The sequence below is a fragment of the Oreochromis aureus genome, linkage group 22 (assembly GCF_013358895.1).
Source record: "Oreochromis aureus strain Israel breed Guangdong linkage group 22, ZZ_aureus, whole genome shotgun sequence".
Lineage (NCBI taxonomy): Eukaryota > Metazoa > Chordata > Actinopteri > Cichliformes > Cichlidae > Oreochromis > Oreochromis aureus.
In genome coordinates this window covers 8213759-8231928 of record NC_052962.1, presented here as the reverse complement: position 1 = coordinate 8231928, position 18170 = coordinate 8213759, and the positions used below count along the sequence as shown (strand labels likewise).

General features: G+C 43.3%; 1 protein-coding gene and 1 long non-coding RNA gene across 2 annotated transcripts in view; one reads left to right on the top strand and one right to left on the bottom strand.

Annotated features, from left to right (window-relative positions):
• The first annotated feature begins 1586 nt into the window (after positions 1–1586).
• Positions 1587–4926, top strand: LOC120435922. The gene is made up of 3 exons (XR_005610018.1): positions 1587–1667; positions 4321–4504; positions 4661–4926. It is a non-coding gene; the product is annotated as an uncharacterized LOC120435922 (long non-coding RNA).
• A 6670-nt stretch (positions 4927–11596) lies between these two features.
• The window catches only part of LOC116324393 (CMP-N-acetylneuraminate-beta-galactosamide-alpha-2,3-sialyltransferase 1-like), a 37216-nt gene continuing 30642 nt past the window's right edge, over positions 11597–18170 (bottom strand). The window contains exon 7 of the mRNA XM_039605807.1: positions 11597–12113. Coding sequence (XP_039461741.1) covers positions 11946–12113 — 168 coding nt within the window. The 3' untranslated portion in view covers positions 11597–11945. The remainder of the gene's footprint in view (positions 12114–18170) is intronic.

Genomic DNA, 18170 nt, shown 5'->3' with positions numbered 1-18170 from the left:
TTCGTTTTCATCAGGCACGATGCCCATAGGACTCCGCTGCGTCCACCATATGACGGGCCATACAGGGTTCTTAAACCAGGCGACAAACATTTCATTTTGGACTTTGGCAGTCGGCAGGAGGTTGTCTCTGTTGACAGACTTAAGCCTGCACATGTTATGCATGCCGCGGCCGCCCACCTGCCACCGGGCTGATGGATTCTGTTTTTTCCCCCAGGAGCGACCCACAATCAACGGAGTCCGAGTCGTCTGCAGCTTTTTCTGACCGCCAGTGCCAGCCTCGCTCCCGGGCTGGGTTTCCCTCTGTCAGTTCCCCAACCCCCCAGTTCAGCCGTTCCGGCCGTTTGCTTAAGCCCCGGGTCCTGGACTAGTTCTGCTGGGTGTTCCGGGGGGGCATGTGTGGTGGACCACTAGAGGGCTCCACTCACACCCAGTGTTAAGGAAGTGTGTTCCTGTGTTTTGTGGCGCGATATGTGCAGTTGATGTTGGAGAGGAATAAAGAAGGCGTGAGAACTGAGAGCTCTGTGTCGTCGATGCTTACCTCCACACCATCACTGTTTTCATATGGTGATTAAGTGATTCATTCATCTGCAAATGAACGGCATCACATCACATCTGCAAACCCTCAGGTTCTTTTTGAACAGACTTTTGCTGAAGCACTTCACATACACATTGAAACTGTACGCTGTGCATTTGCTTTTGGGCCATATTTGCTACAGTAGTCATTACTGGACAGTCTGGGAGGATTTTTAAATCTGTGACACTTGCAGTTGATTTTTCCTTACCAGACATCTAGGCATCAAAACATAGAGCCAAGGATCTAGTTAGATTGTAGAGACAACACACACTTTGAAAAGAATATATCACAGTGTAGATATCAGACTCTCATTTAAGTTCCAGTATTTGACACAGGGCCAGGAGGCCAGCACAAAAGATGGACTGAAGTGCAGAAGCCAAAACAGACAGAGATCAGTTGAACTATTAACCCTCTCAGGCTCAAATTAAGTTTTAGTTGCTAATGCACAACCAAGTCCTGCAGTGGTACTTCTGAGTAAAAAAAACTCATAAAATATGTATGTGGGGTAGTCAGCTTGTTAGTTTTTAACTGTTGCAAATCGGCAACGCCTGCCTCGAGAGGGTTAAATAAGTGCAAACACTTATTTAACTGATTAACTGAATGAGACAGGCAGGGAAATTATGCGAGGGAAAACAGCACCTCATTTCTAACTGGACTTGAGTGACGCGAAGTGGGCTTGGGACTGGAGTGCACGGGACAGGGGTCTCTGTAACATAAAAGGGAGAGTGTAACTGGAGGAATAATGGGAATAACACAGGATAGTGATAAGTAAACTGGAGATAACCACTTTCTTGCAGGCGATGCAAACTCAGGTTTCTGAGTCTCTTTCCATCCTGAGGAGAGGATGATTTCCAAGGCGGGCAGGAGGACAGGCAAGTGAGGCTGGCGCGAGGCTGCCAACAGAGTCAGGTTGAGAGTGGATTTAAGGCAAGCTTTGACACAAGGAGATGAGGTAAGGATGCAACAAGCAATAGCTAAAAAACAAGGAATTGTGGCTGTGTTGTTACCATAGGTAGCTAATGGACTAACGAAGGAGAGATGACCACGCCGAGCTTAAATGCAGCCATGCTGATTGTCACTGAATGAGGAACAGGTGAGTGTCCAAGATCCCACCCAGGAATGGAAAAAAAACAGCCGCTCACTCAGCACAGCAATAACATGTGCCATCTGTATATATCTGTAAATATGGGTTTTTGTTAAGCATCTCGTTTAAAGATTGCTTTTTTGTCACATTATTGCATTCAACTCAAACTCTGTATTGGCTGGAATATTGATTTTTTATAGGGTCAGGGTTGGATAATTTGTTTTTTGCTTCCATACCAAATTGAATCATCATACATAAAATTTGTATTTTGCATCTACTTTACTGTCTAATATTGAAATTAGTTTCACAATCTGAAACATATAGCATGTAACAAATGCAAAAAAGAAGAAAGATAATCTTTCATGCCACTGTTTATGTACAAGGTTGTTTTACAGCAGCCTGACCTTTGACCCTCATTGTAAGCTAGGGTATATGAGTGGTCGGTCACAGGATGAAAAACGTGTCATATCAGACAGCAGTATCAGTCAGAGTCTGGAATAACTCCATCCATCCATCCATTCGCTTCCGCTTATCCTTTTCAGGGTCGCGGGGGGCGCGGGGGGCGCTGGAGCGTATCCCAGCTGTCATACGGCGAGAGGCGGGGTACGCCCTGGACAGGTCGCCAGTCTTGTCTCTAAACCAATAAGATATACGAAAAAAATTAACTTGAAATTGGATTGATTAATTAAATGCCATTAATTTAATGTAAAACACATCTAATACATTATTAATTCTTTTCTGATTTTATTTATATTATATATTATAATTATATTATATATGTAATTAATTATAAAATTATGAACAGGATATATGCAGATAAATTGAGGGTCCGTCGAGCTGTCATTGAGTGCCAAAATAAATTAAATAACACGTCATTAAATAATTCATTGTGTTGATAATTAATAATATATAATTAATTAAAATGTGTCAATAATTAAATAAAATGTGATTAAATGTATTCAGAGTGGCCATTTATTTAATTAATTAGATGATGCACATTTTTATTAATTAATAAAACATTTAATCATTTCATGACATGTTTATTTAATTAATTTTATCACCCCTGGACCTCCATACCTAAGTGCTGTAAATTTCAGTAATACTGAAGAGTATATGTTCCTTTCCCCCCCCTGTAGAAAATCCTAGAAAGCCTGTAGTTAATCAGGCAGGAACTAGATTGCATTACTTTGCAAAAGTATTAGAATACATATGACATCCACAGCTCCTTTAACATCCTGAGATCCACTGACACTACTGCTATTATTAACTAATCCTGCTAGTTAATGGGCAATCCACCCCCAGACCCAGGAGATTGTCCCCTTTCCTCTGGGGTGAAGACAAGTACACCTCCCTGGATCCAGCCCCCCTGCTGATCCACATAGGCACTACAGAAGCTTACATGCATACCACCCTGAACTAGCCCGCTCTCATCTGAAAAATTAATTCTAATAACAAATATCAATTAATATCAATTAGTTTACACTAAAAATGTCACTGCAGCTCAGATTTATCCAGAACAACAAAGTTACAGTAGTGGTATGAAATGCAGTAGTAAGTCCAATTTGCTGGACATGTAATTAACTAGCATAGGATAATTTGCACCATCTTTTATGAAAAGAAAGTAGAAAATGCTGTCGCCTAATTCTTTGTGCCGGACCATGCGACCATTGATTAAAACAATAGACAAAGTTGTGCGGATCAATAAATGTTAACTATAACTGTGTTTTCCACTCCATGCCATAACTTCCTGATATAGTTACAGCTTTGCATAAAAACACAGAATGCTAGATAAGCTCGAGATTATGATCTCTATTAACTGATAAAAGTGTGATTAACTTTCTTTATAATCAGTGTTCATTAGTAAAGTCCTTTGCTGTATTGCAGTCTTAGGATTAATTTTTACTTCAGTACAGTTCTGCTGGAATAAGCAATGGATGGAGGGTATTTTACTGCAGTCACAAAAATCCTAAACAGGGAGTAGGGAAGGAGTTATACAGCAGCTAAATATAATAAATACAATTTATTAAATGTTATATGCTATTGGACAGACTTACTTAAGTCAAACTCTAACGAATACATAGTGCTATTCACAACTGACAGTCACAAATTGACACTGTGCCTCTCACTAAACCCAGTAGCTTTTAAATGTCCAAAGAAGGCTTTTGGCTCCTGCAGACTTCAGTAAAGTCCTTATTGTTTATAACTGCAACTTTTGTAATGAATGTATATGTTTCATAGGCTTTTCTTTGTTAAATGTCCTGCATAAAACAACAGAGCATGGTGTGGAAAGATGGGTATTTTGCAGTCCAACTTCTACTCAATGAAAAGGTCATTGAGGTCAAGAAAAATAGGTTAGGAATAGGAGATAAGAAGAACTTTTGGCGCTCACCCAACTTCCCACCACTGGCCAATAGGAAGCCGAAAACGTTGTGGTGACAATGAAAAGAATACAGATAGAAATGTATAATCCTATGTTGCTGTTCATTTCTTCACTGCTAGCTTTGTGTTAGCATTAATGACTGTGTATAAAATAAATAACCTTTTTCTATACAGATTTGTGACGAACTTTTGTTTTATGTTATAAAGAAAAGGAAAATATATCTTGCCTTTTCTGCTACGTCCTCACTTGCTTACTTGGCTTTTCTGTTCCTTATCTGTCTAGATGCCTTGTTGGGACCTGTCTACTTTTCCTAAGCACACAGATTACTTCTGAACATGCTGGGGATCTCTCCACTAAATCAGCTCCTCTCTGGCACCACCTCTGTAGCAAGACCCTTTACCTACCTATTCACAATCAGCTGTCACTCTCCACCTGGCCTCCATATTAAGCCAGCCTGATATAATAAGTAAGACTGAATCAGACTAATTCACTACTTACTGCAGTAACTTCCCCCTGTTTAATATCTGTATAACATTCACTTTCTTCCTCAACAGAGCCACTTGTTCATCAAAAAACAGTTTTCTTACTTTAACTTTTTCAAGAATACGTTTCTCTTTTACAGTTGTCAACTCTGCTTCAAGTCTGCTCCTTGGATCCTGCCTGAACCTAACCACTAACATGTTTTGATGTGTGTAAACTGACATTTTTAAAAATTTTATGTTTTTGTTCCCTGATTGATAAGACTTGGAACAATTTATTAACAATCAAACTTGCATATTCTGATTGCCTGGGGCAGTGAATGTCAGTTGGTGGCCTGCAGGACACACACAGTAGCGCACAGTTGTGGTTTCAATGAGATCAACACAGCCACCTGGGCCAGAAGCATCACCTTCCTCACATTAGCTTGTAAATGGCCAATTGTGCTTGGAGACTGTCCAGGCAGCCTGCAGAGATGTACTTGTTATCCTCTCTTGTTCATTTGAAGTTTGGTTAATACTATGAGTATTGAGATTTCAGAGCAACAGTTTGGGCCTGTTCAGGGTATGACTCTTTGAAGCTTGCATAATTTTTGTTGTGCTGACACCTCAGAATATTTTATTTCAGGAGAGTGACGGTTTCATAGCAAACAGCATTTCTACAAGTTGGCACTATGAATACATATTTACCAGTCCATTCTTCATTAAAGCTATGGTTTTCTGCATTAACTTTCCACTTGAGGCTCATTGAGAGTGCCATTTGTTTAAAATATATTCAGAACTCCTTTCTCATGCCACTGTGCTCCATAAACTACAACACTAGATGTGTCACTGCTGGATAGCTTAACAGCATCACAAATATGAAGCCAAAAATATCCTAATCGCCCCCTAGTTGCTTGCTGCCGTACAGTTAATGTGAGTCTATTAATGCTGACAAAGGCTAACATACAATTGGAAAGAAATTTAATTTAATCGAATACTAATATACTGCCCAAAATAAAATATTAATTTTATTTTACAAAAGCATCTGACCCTCACAGTGTCTGCTGAGAAAACTCTAGCCCAGGGGTAGGCAACCTTTCTGATGGCGAGTGCCATTTAAAAGTTCCTCAGAAGTCAGTGTGCCATATGATTGCATTAGCAATAAATTTAATAACGCTCTATATTAACAGTTACACATATATATATAGAACTCCTTTATAGAATTATATTTGTTCACAGATGTTGGCAGCTATCAGTGAATAGTTACCAGCTATTTCAAAACAAAAAAAAGACACTTTTTATCCATAACAAGAACTCCATGACAGCAAATGAACTGTACAACAGAAAATACAAATGCTATTTATGGTCTCCTCACAACAATAAGTAAAATAAACTGGGCCAATATGGCATGTTTGTTAATACAGGGATACACATGTTAATGTGATCTCTGGTCTCCCACTCAGAGACACAGGTCTCCCAGCGGCTAAGCAAGGACACTCTTCATGTGAGAGAAAATCTGCTGGTGTTCTGAAGACAGTTAAACTTGTCAGGTAATGATGTCCAGGAGGTGAAAATGCAGCTCCATGAACACGCAGAGCTGTGGATTCCAGCTGCTTCGATGTTGCATTAACTGGCATTAACTCAGCCAGTTAATGCGAGACAAATCCAGCTGCTCATTAAAGATTTCTGGTTTGATCAGAAAACATTGGTCCATACACCTGAAAGTCCCAAAAACGCATTGGGAATTCTGTCTCGAGTCTACGGATGTATCCGTGTATCTCCGTGGTGCTGATGCTGTGCTGAGCGGAAAGCTCCTGAAGCTTTTGAAGTGTCGGAATGTGGAAAGCTAACAACGTCCCCCCTCAAACAAGAGAGACGGACTTGCGCCAGAAAAGCCGATCAGCTGATCATTGATCAGTTTCATGATTGAAGTAGCAACAGGAGGGGGAGAGAATGAGAGAAGAAGAGGCAGCTGTGCAGCGTAACGACAGAATAACTCCAGCTTTGTGTCTTTTTCCATTGTAGCTGAAGTCCGAGACAAACTGCGTTCCTTTTAAGCTCAACACGAAACTCGTAATATTTTCTCTGAATACGAGACGATTCCGTTTTTTTACGGGACGGTTGGCAACTCTACTAACTAACCTTATGAATAAAATAAAGTTCGCTACAACAATGCTGATGAAAACTCCGTCATTGCTAGCTAGTACGCAGTACGAGTTATTGTAACTGACTGTAAAAAGTCAGCACAACGAAAATAAACTCCACCTAAACTTGGTTTGTATCTGACCCAGATAGACTGCAGGTCATAACTTCTTACCTGAAGTTCAGTTCACCTGACACTCGGACCGGCGGCCGCCTCGGGTCTCTCCCCCTGCCTCCCCTTTCCCTCATCCACCTGCTGGCCTCCACCACTTGCTAATGTTACTGAATCAGTGGAAGCTCCGCCATAGCCACCACCAAACAACTGAGTTATGTTTACACACTGGCCAGCATCTGGCCAATCAACCACCTTTCATTGTTTATACCGCTGCAAAAAAAAAAAAAGAAAAAGAAAAAAATCATCGGCCCACCGAGCGTGCCATCAGTTAACCCTTCGCGTGCCAGCTGTGGCACGCGTGCCCAGGGTTGCCGACCCCTGCTCTAGCCCATGGACAAATATAGTGGATGACTCCTGACCAAGGGTTTAAGTTGGGGTTAGACATACACACCTATATATTCCATGAAAGAATGCGAAGTTAAAGGATCATTAGAATATATTTACATGTTATGTTAATATATTTATAATACATTCGGCTCAAAAGGTCACGTAACACTGTTCACCCCTACATGGACATGAATACGCTGCTTTTATAAGTTGAAAGTGTTAGTTGAGTCTGCTCGACTCCAACACTGGTCCTCTCTTTACTTGGTCAGTACTAAGTTAGGCATCACTATACAGTGCTATCAGAGAGTTATGTAAAACTATTTCTGGCTTCTTATTTGACACAAGTGGGTAGCTCTGCATTTTTGATGTGGTAGAGCTTTTTATGTTGGATGCCCTTTCAGACAACCCCAAAAGGCCATGCGTATCTCCAGCTGGAATCAAACCAGCAACCTTTCAATTGCCAATCCAATGTGTTAACAACTACATAATCAGTGGTGCACTATCAAGTAATAACCATAAATACATTTTCATAAATTACATTACATGAATACATTTCTTCCTGACGTTGCTGGTTAGTCAGTGTGTCTTGGAGTCTGACTACCATGACTGTGAGTCAGATGCATAATGGACAAATACAAAATGTGTAAGATAAACATACCTCATCACACATCTTTAAGCTGAGAACCACAGTAAGAAAGCCAGTAAGCAGCGTTCTTTCTCAGCCAGATGTCATGAACATATTTCATGAAAGCTGAATGAAGGATCGTCACCTGTTATGAATCAGATGAATCCTTAAATCCTAGTTTTATTATTAAAACTTCTCTTATGTTTTCTGCAGTGAATGCACCCCCAAAATACTTTAAATCAGCACCACGGGCTAAAGGAAGCCACTATCTAGTTTTGGTCGCATGGCTTTGTTCAGTGACCTGCATGACCTTCCAAGCACATAACTGTCAAGTGTGAGTGACTGGGAAAAACCATAACAATACCCGACAACGCCCAAAGTAAAGGTTTAGGTGCAGGTGGTTTGTGAAACGGCTTGCACATTTGTAGCAACGGTGGATAGGCTAAAGCAGGTTAATAGTAAAACCTACTGTATATGAGATTTGCCAGTTCAATTAGTAAAATCAGCTGACTTTGTGGCCTGCCTGAATTAATGGTAGCTTAAAGTTATTACTGGATTTCTTTGATATCAATATGCCCATTTGTTAAGGTAAAACTAAAATACTCACCAAATAATTGTTAGCTTTCTTTTTTGAGTTGGGAGCACAACAATGTTAACTCAAAGCACAGCTTTATTTGCTTAATGGTAGTGATGGCCCGCTTGTATGGGGTTACAACGATGCAACCTTAAAACTAAACTGAAACAAATATTGAAACTGAAAAATAAAGTCCCACCGATCTTCGCACAAGCTGTTCCATCTGGCAATCAGGCAGCTGGTCCTTCTCTCTCATGCCTGGCTTCTACGTGCTCCTTCCTGGAGTCTGGGCCTCTCCCCGTAAGGGGGCTGAGCCAGATTTTTTAACAAGTCCTTTCAGCAGGTGACTGCTATTACTCATTGTCTAACCAGTCCGCGTAGAAAACATCTTGGGTGGGATTTGCTTGTCGTGCCAGTAATGTTGGAAACCATCAGGACCATCAAGGTTAAATTTTTTTCTCAGAGAATAAAACTTTATTCCACCTTTCACTACCCCAAGCTCTCTTGCAAAGTCCAAACAGTCAGTTTTGTGCCGTCTAGGATTGTCCAGTGTCTTGACAGACAGCCAAGACACTGGACAACTCCTCTGCCTCAGTGCTGGTGTAATTGGGGTCTTCCACTTGACTTTCTTGTTCCATAATGATAGGTTCGTAGTTTGAACCCATTCGCTGGAACGTTGAAGGCAATGTAATTACACAGCAAAGCAAGACATGAGTAGGCAACATTCTTTATGTTTCACGTGCACGGGAGAGAACTGGACAGGCGCCGTTCCTTCGCTTGACCCCAGTTGCTCTCGTCCACTCCCCCGTAACACTGCTCTTTTATTGTGGTTCCATGAATATGCATAGGTTCATTAACATATGACATCTTACATAGGTATACATGTGAACAAAGAATACCGTGTGTGTGTGTGTGTGTGTGTGTGAACTGTGACTCCCCAAAGCTGGTGCCAGGAGTCTAGCGGTCCATCTAAACAAAAGGCTCTTAGACTCAAACAGATATACGTGTGTTTGCTATACCATATATCAGCAAGAGAAGATACGACCTCTCCTAGGAGATGTGTGATCTATACCAGAACACTCTGAGGAGGAGTGAAAGCACTCCCCTCTTCATGCTACACAGAGTTGTTACAGACCTCCTAGGATGAGACATTCTTTCAATCTACAAATGATTATATACTTCTAAACATATATGAGTAAATATTTCTAAGCATAAATGGCAATAAACAATACAAATCTAACACATAACCCCCGGGATCATTTAAAAAATTCCAAATGACTGTCTTATGGTGTCCCTGTATAAGGGCATGATCCGTGGGGACGCTGCAGGGAGGCTGACACGCTGGAGCTGCATCAGGTGAGGCACAATTGCCTCACCTGCTTAAGAAGGATTACCTGGGTTCTGAATTGTCGTCGTTGTTGTTATGTCCAGGACGCCGCTGAAAGTCTGCGTCCATTGGTGTCTGTGAAGATGACAACCGGGAACACAGGAAAATGCTGAAAAGTGCTGAAACGTGGTCGGGTCCATCATGCATAGTTGACAGTGGTGCCGAAACTCAGGATTGGGGCATGGCGGAAACACGAGGGAGCCAGCCAGAGGAGGCGCTGACCCAAATGTTAGCCAAGCTTGCAACTATTTGCTACCATAGTTTAAGCATTGCTTTCAATAAAATGCATTCTCAAAAAAATGTTTTGTCCCTCTCCCATTTCTTCTTGTTGCATGTTGAAGCTCTACTTGGAACCTTGTTAAGATCCAACCATGCAAAATATGATTTTATTTATTTGTTTATTTTTACCATTTTTCAAGTAGTCTTACACTTTTGATCTGGACTGTATCAAAGTACTTCAGCTTCCTACCATCGCCACACCATGTTTTCTGCAGATATTTATACATACAAAGGTTGGACATAGCCAACATGACATAATCCATTCATTATTATAAATCTGATTGTGAAGCCTCTGACAGTGTTGTAGAACATCTCCAAACCTTCTGTTTGGATGGGAGCATCCAGTATGAGTGTAGAATATATTCAATAACTTTTAAGCAACAAACATCTATACATAGTTTCTTGATAATGAACATGTTACAGGAGTTTAATGTGAATGGCATGGATTCATGATTGATATTAAATGGCACTGTACCAATTCATCAAGTCTTCAACGTCTAATCAGGTAATGGAGTGAAAAGTGACAAACTGAAAGCAGCATTGCATTTTGTATTCATTTTATTTTGGAGACAAAATGTAGACATACTACATAGCAGAAATATTCACCAGTAATTTTTTTCAAGTCCAAGTCAAGTCTCAAGAGTCTAATGGATGAAACTGATATTCTATTGTTAGATAAAAACCAACTAGTCTCTTTAACACTTAGTAAAATGTTATGAATTATGTTATATGGCATTTGCATTATTGATGTACGAAAGCATTTAAAATGATAAGTGCATACTCACTCAGGGTTGTTGCAATAAACAGAATTTTGGGTCCAATCCTACCTGCCTCACACAGCAATTCATGACATGGTCTCAAGACTCGAATCCCAAAACTTTGGTTTTTGTTTTGGTCAGGTCTAAGTTGCGAGTGCAAGTCCCCATCTCTGCTACATAGTGATTAATAATTGTCATAGATTAACACAGAGGTTCCCAAAGTGTGGGGCCCGCCCCCTAGTGGGGGCACGTTATGAAAGGAAAAAAAAGAACGCTTGGACACTGCTAGCATGAAGGACGGGTATTTGCTGGGCTCCCACACAAATGCAAAGCAGGAGATGAAGCATCGCCAAATATGTTTCCAAACCAACTTCCTTCCAAGCCAAAGACTAGAAAATATGGTGAAGTATATCTCCCTTTTGGCTTCACCTGCACAAGTGCAAAGGTAGGTCTCCCCTGCAGAATTGGTTTCCCCTGTCGGGGGCACACGCTGGGCTCTCCAAATCACGGACAAACAGTATCCAACATTCTTGATTTTTGGTTCACCAACACATCTTATAATGACTAACTAATCCTGACATTTTGGAGATGTTAGCTCTTTATACAGTAAAGTTACAGTGGGATACAAATAATATCAGTCGGATCCTGCCACAATTTGTTCCCCCAGTTCAAATCACGGACAAACAGTATCCCACAGCTGTTTATGTTCTTGAACCCATTTTGCACAGAGAGGCATTTTTTGAAAAATGTATTGATAGCAATGTTGAATATTATTACACAGGAAAAAAAACCCAACTACACGTAAAATAATTACACCGTGACGCCTCTGCCTTTCTAAATGGAGGGACAGTAACTTCGTGTGTATATGTAAGCGTGTAAAAACTCAAGATAGTAAGATTAACAGTAACAGTATTTTGTCTATATCTGCCAAAAAAACAGTTTGGGAACCACTGGATTAACAGATGATTCTATTAACAGATGTTTATCTCCTGAGGTCTGAGTCTTCATTACTAACAATCCCAAACCGTGTGTGTCAGTTTCAGTAATTGTACTTTTTGCTGTTTGGTTTTGCTGGTCACTGATTTTTTTTTAAGAACTAAATTTACATATTCTTAAGGAGTTATGGTTATCACTGACGATGACTTGAAAATGATAAGGAGACAAATGAAAAAGTAAAGGAAATTACCATCCTTTAAAAAAAAAAATTTTCTTCTTCATGTGTAATTTAACAATCATTTTATATTCTTCTTCTCCTGGGTGGCCTCCTGTTTTTAACCGTTTGTCTGTAAGGATTTCAAAGTAATGGCTCCAGTTTCCCTCGCTGTCTGCTCCAAACCCAAAGACATTAACCTAAAAAAAACAAGGTTTTTACAGTCATTAAGCATTTATTATTGAACTTAAATAAAAGTTGCCACAAATTGCACTGTTAGCTCTTTCATGCATGAATTATGAAAACCTCAGTCATGGAAAAAAACTTTCCAGTTTTTTTTTTTTATCCCTCTTTTATTCCCAGGCATAAAAAACCCCCAATGCAATTGAAATTTTCTTCAAATTTTCAAAGAAATATGTAATTATGTATGTCAAAGCACTGACAAAAATGTTGAACCTAGTTCTGGAACAGTAAATTACTACTTTCTACAATTTTTTACAAAAACAAGCAAAACAAAAACATAATGGAGGCATGGGACACACGACACAGGAGCTCTAGTTTTCCACTACAACTTTATTCTCCTCCACACATCAACTGAGGATATCTCACCCAAACACAACAGAACCTCTCCTCCAAGCTTGGGTGGGAGTGGAGCCCTCTAGTGGGTCACCACACATGTCCCCCCTGCCCCGAACACCCAAACAAACTGTCCACTAGTCCAGGTCCCAGGGCTTGAACAGTCCAGAATGGCTGAAACGGGGAGTTGGAGAACTGGCTGTGGGCTCACCGGGCCGGGAAAGACAGGCTGAACCCTTCACTGGCTGGACGATGCGGAGCAATCTCTGAGGAAGGGTCAGAGTCCAACTGTCCGGCAGCAAGCCTGGGGCCTGGGTCAGCATCAGTGGAGCCTCCTGTAGAACATGTGCGGGCTTAAGCCAGTTCACTGAAACCATCTTTTGCCGCCCCCCAAAATCCAATAAAAAATGCTTGGGACCTGGTTCAATAACCTGAAACGGGCCGTCATAAAACGCACCCAAGTGGGGCTGATGGGCATCATGCCAAACAAAAACGAAACTAGAAGAGCCCAACGACCACGGAACAAAAACGTCTGGTAGGCAGTGGTGCATGGATCCAGGGACAGAAAAGGAGCCTCCAGGGCAGCTGAGAGACGGCACAAAGACATCAAAACACAAGGGGGGCTCTCAGGCAAAAATTTCCCAGGGACGTGGAGGGGTTGGCCAAGGACCAGTTCAGCTGGAGAAACCCTGAGGTCCTCTTTGCAACCCCAACAAAACCCAAAGCAGACGGACGACCCAGTTACCACTCATTATTAAGCATGGAGCGCGGCCTTGAGTGACCGGTGAAACCGCTCACACATCCCATTAGCCTGCGGGTGGTACGCCGAGGTGCAGTGGACCTTGACCCCCAGGCCGTCAGCCCTGTTGGACCAACGCTCCAACATGAACTGATGGCTCCTCTCCGAGGTAATGTCAGCGGGGGAACCGAAACACGAAACCCATTTGGACACAACCTGGCCACGACCTCTGCCGTTGTGGAAACCAGGGGAACCGCATCTGGCCACCTGGTGGTGCGATCAACCACAGTCAAAAGGTGTGTGAAACACTGCGACTGCGGAAGCGGTCTGACCAAATCAACATGAACATGGTCGAAAAGGTTCGAGCGGCACTTGAGTATGCCTGTGGACCTTCGAGCGTTGGCACAGAACGCACGCAGCAGCCCATCTCTTTACCGCTTTCCGCAGGCCCGGCCAAACGAACTTGGCGCTGACCAGCTTGACTGAAGCCCGACGCCCGGGTGAGAGAGGGCATGGATGGAGTCGAAAACATGACGGCACCACGAAAGGGGAACGACCATGTGCGGGCGACCCGTAGACACGATGCACAGCAAACATGGATGACTGTCCCACACTGGTGTGTCTTGCAGCACGAGGCCCGTCTGCGAGGACCGAAGAGCGAGGACGTCCAGGTCGGTGCACTGCTCCGCAGCCATGGCGGTGTAGTCGTCACCGACATAAATTGGAGAGGCCAGCGCGCGGGACAGACAGTCAGCGACCAGGTTAGACTTGCCAGCCAATGCTGAATGTCCGTAGTAAACTCCGATATGGCCGCCAACTGGCACTGCTGGCGCATGCTCCAAGGACCAGAAACCTTGGACATGGTGAAGGTCAGAGGCTTATGGTCAATGTATGTGGTAAAACTCGACCCTCGACCCTTGAGGAAAAATCGGAAATGTTGCGTTGCGAGATGCAGAGCCAACAACTTTCTGTCGAAAACACTGTACTTACACTCAGCGTCTTGGAGCGTGCGACTGAAAAAGGCAAGGGGCTGCCAGACGCCAGAGACCCGCTGTTCCAACACAGCGCCCAACGCTACATCCGATGCGTTGGTGGTCAATGCGATCTCTGCTGATGGGGACGGATGGGCCAGAAGAGCAGCATTGGCCAGCGCTGACTTCGCCACGGAAAATACACAGACCCGGTCTGGACACCAGTCAACAGGGTCTTTAGCCATTTTACCTTTTAAAACAGCGTAGAGCGGTTGTAACAGGTGAGTGCCCCGGGGAACGAAACGATTATATAAATTGACCATACCCAGGAACACCTTAACTGAGGGGGGATGCGGAAAAGCTGTGACAGCCTGGACCTTGTCCGGCAATGGGACCACACAGTCAGCGGAGATGCGGTGCCCCAGGAAATCCAGGACCGGCAAACCAAACTGGCACTTGGATGGGTTGATGATCAGGCCATGCACCGCCAAATGCTGGAAAACCTCGTGCTGGCCCACTGACCTGCTGGCCACCAATATATCGTCCAGGTAGACGAAAACGAAAGGCAGAGTCAATCAGGCACTGAAAGTTCTGAGCGGCACCTTTCAACCCAAATGGCATGCGCAAGAACTCCAACAAGCCAAAGGGGGTGATGACGGCAATGACGGAACATCCTCAGCGCCTACCGGCACTTGGTATTACTGACCCCTGCACCAAATCGATTTTGGAAAAAATCGAGGTCCCGGCGAGATGGGCAGAAAAATCCTGGATGTGGGGAATCGGGTAACGGTCGTTGTCCGTAACGTTATTTAAGCGTCGAAAAATCCCCGCACGCTCACCACCGTGGGCACCATGTGAAAGGGAGAGGCCCAGGCACTGTTCGAGTGCTGCACAATGCCCAGGCACTCCATGGCCGCGAACTCCTCCCAGGCAACATACAGCTTCGCAGGGTCGAGGCAACGCACATGCGCAAACACCGGGACCGACTGTGGAATATAATGCTCAACCCCGTGTTTCTCTGCCGCGCTGCAGAAATTAGGAGTTGACAGTGACGGAAACACAGCAAACGCTGAAACACGTCCCCGGGGGCTACCAAATTGGCCCAGATGAGGGGGTTAGCGGCCCGGGTAAAACAGGGCAGCGAAAAGAATGACAGAGCGTCAGTCAAACGTCTGTGAGCAAAATCAACTAACAGCCCGTGAGCAAGAAAATCAGCGCCTAAGATAGGCACTGAGCTGGCATCAACAACAAAGTTCCACTGGAATTCCCAACTGTGGAAACTAACAGTCACTAACCTTTCCCCATAAGATGCGATAGGAGAACCGTTATCCGCAATCAGCTGCGGTCCGTGTCCTGCCGCTAAACTGTCCGCAGCGGTGGGCAGGATTACATTCTTCTGGGAGCCAGACTCCACCAGAAAACACCGCCCGGAGCGTGAGTCTTCAATGAAGAGCAGCCTTTCAATATCATCAGTGACCGCGGCTGCTATGGCACCGTGGCAGTCCCGTTTCGTTGCCGTAAAACCTTGCCGTAAAAAGTGCAGGGTGGCAGGCAGCGACACGCTCTCAGAATCAGAATCAGAAAGACTTTATTTATCCCCAAGGGGCAATTAACATACAACAGAGCAGCATGACGCCAAAAACACTGACGGTAGAAACAAAGTCTTTTCCCACGGTGCTGCTGTGTAGCGGTTCCTGCCGTCAGTGCCAGCCCGTCCGCTCCGGAGAAGGCAGGTGGGGGTGTTGGCGGCGAGTTCGCAGCCAGGGAGTGCACTCTGAATGTGCAGGAAGCCAGCAGGATGCAATTCGCTTCTTCAGCCAAGGAGCGATTTTCCAGTCAAAATCATCAGAAATATGTCTATGTGGGTTTTGTAGTGTTTTTCATGCTCATTTCAAAACTGTGTTTTGTTTTTCCCTAGTAGGTACAGTTTTTTGTGATCAAGCTAGTTAAATATTGCATGATAGTTGGTATAATTAGCCTAAGCATTTTACCAGATTTTATGACAGTTCCCTGTGTTTTATGTTATAGACGGCATTACTTGCGATTGATTTAAGTTGTTACCATGCCTAGAAATTGCTTTACTCATCCAGACGGTTTCTGTTACTTGTCTGGTCCATTCACGATGAAAGCACAATGTCACCCAATTACAACAGACCTTAAGAAGATATGCAAATTGTACTCTGGCTGTCCAGGATAAACTTGGGCTCCACATGTCATCTGCAACAGTTTTTCCAATGGACTGTGTTACTAGCTAAATCTGTGAAAGGCAGCAATGGGATTTGCAATCCTGATGGTGTGGTGGGAACCGCAAGATCATCTCAGTGGTGGCTATTTTTGTTGCGTGAACTGTTGTGTTCACGCAACAAAAATAGCTCGGCCAAAAATAAGCACAAAATTTTATATCCCAGCCTGGATTCTACAATAAGGCCTGTTCCTCATGATAACTAATTGCGTGTTCATGTACTGTCACATGATGCATTAGCTTCTGTAGAACGTGACGAGGAACACAGTCAAGGTGCATCTGGTTACAATCCAGAGTCATCAGATCCTTAATACATGCCTGATGACTTTTTAGAACCAGAGACTTTTTTCACAAGCAGAGCCGTACAATCTCGTTCATGATCTAAATCTGTCGAAAGACATAGCAGAACTTCATGTCTTCGAGGCTTAAGCTGAAGTATTTGCTTGCCAAGGGTGTTACTGTAAAGAAGTCAAAGTCATAGCTTGACAGCATTCTTCACTGCTGATGATTCACTGTGGTATTGTCATGATGTCACCGGAGTCTTCAGCAGTTTGTCACAAGAGCATGTTCCAAAACAAAAGAGCGGAATGTCATCTCTGCAATAATTCTTCACAAAAAAGCTTGAAGGCAGTCCTACTCCATAATGGAAATGCCAGACCAAGTGTGCCGATTACCCATTCTGTTCATCTAAAGGAGTCCTGTGACAACATGAAGACACTGCTTGAGTCAGTTGCATATGAAACTCACCAGTGGAACATCTGTGGTGATCTGTAGGTGACTGGTATGTTGATGGGAATGCAAGCATTTGGGAATGCGAATCACCAAATACTGCAGTTTCTTGGGCCTGTGGACAGTCAATCTACTGTGGAGCATTATGTCAAGCGTAACTGGCAGCCACTAGGTGCCTATGTCAAGTTTCTGCCTCTGGTTGATCCGCATAAAATATTTTTGCCACCTCTCCATTAGAGATGGACCGATCCGATATTACGTATCGGTATCGGTCTGATACTGACCTAAATTACTGGATCGGATATCGGCGAGAAATAAAAAATGTAATCCGATCCATTAAATATCAAAAAAGCACCTCACAAAACTTGCGACACGGCGTAACTCGGCTCATAACCGTAGCACGTCGGAGCAGTATGCCTCACGTGACAGAGCGGCTGTGTGTATTTGTAGCCTCACTACCAAACCAGCATTTCATCTCTGAGGAAGTTATCCCAGAGAGAAGTAAAGCAAGTGTGTAAGTTCATCTCTGAATGTTTGTAAAGCGTACCCACGTTAAGCTTAACAACCGATATATGGAGCGACTGCCTCTCTCTCCCTCACCTTCCTGCGGCTACTTCAATCGTGAAACTGCTTAATGATCAGCTGATCGGCTTTTCTGTCGCGAGTCCGTCTCTCTTCTTTGTTTTTGGCCCACTTTGCACCAGAAAGAGGAAACCAGCGGCTGAACAACAGCAGAACGTTTAACCTTGATAAGCTGTTGTTAGAATTTATTTAATATTACTTTCTACACCAGGATCCTTTTCTACGTAGCTGACGGCTGGTAACTGTGCAGGGGCGGATCTAGCAAAGTGTAGCCAGGGGGGCCGACAGGGCATGAACAGGGAAAAGGGGGCACAAAGACATACTTTTCTTTCTTATTCTCATTTAAAATGTCTAGCTTTTAATAAATAATTATCTGAATCTTACACCCAAAGTTTTAATCTGATGTAAAATGTATAGA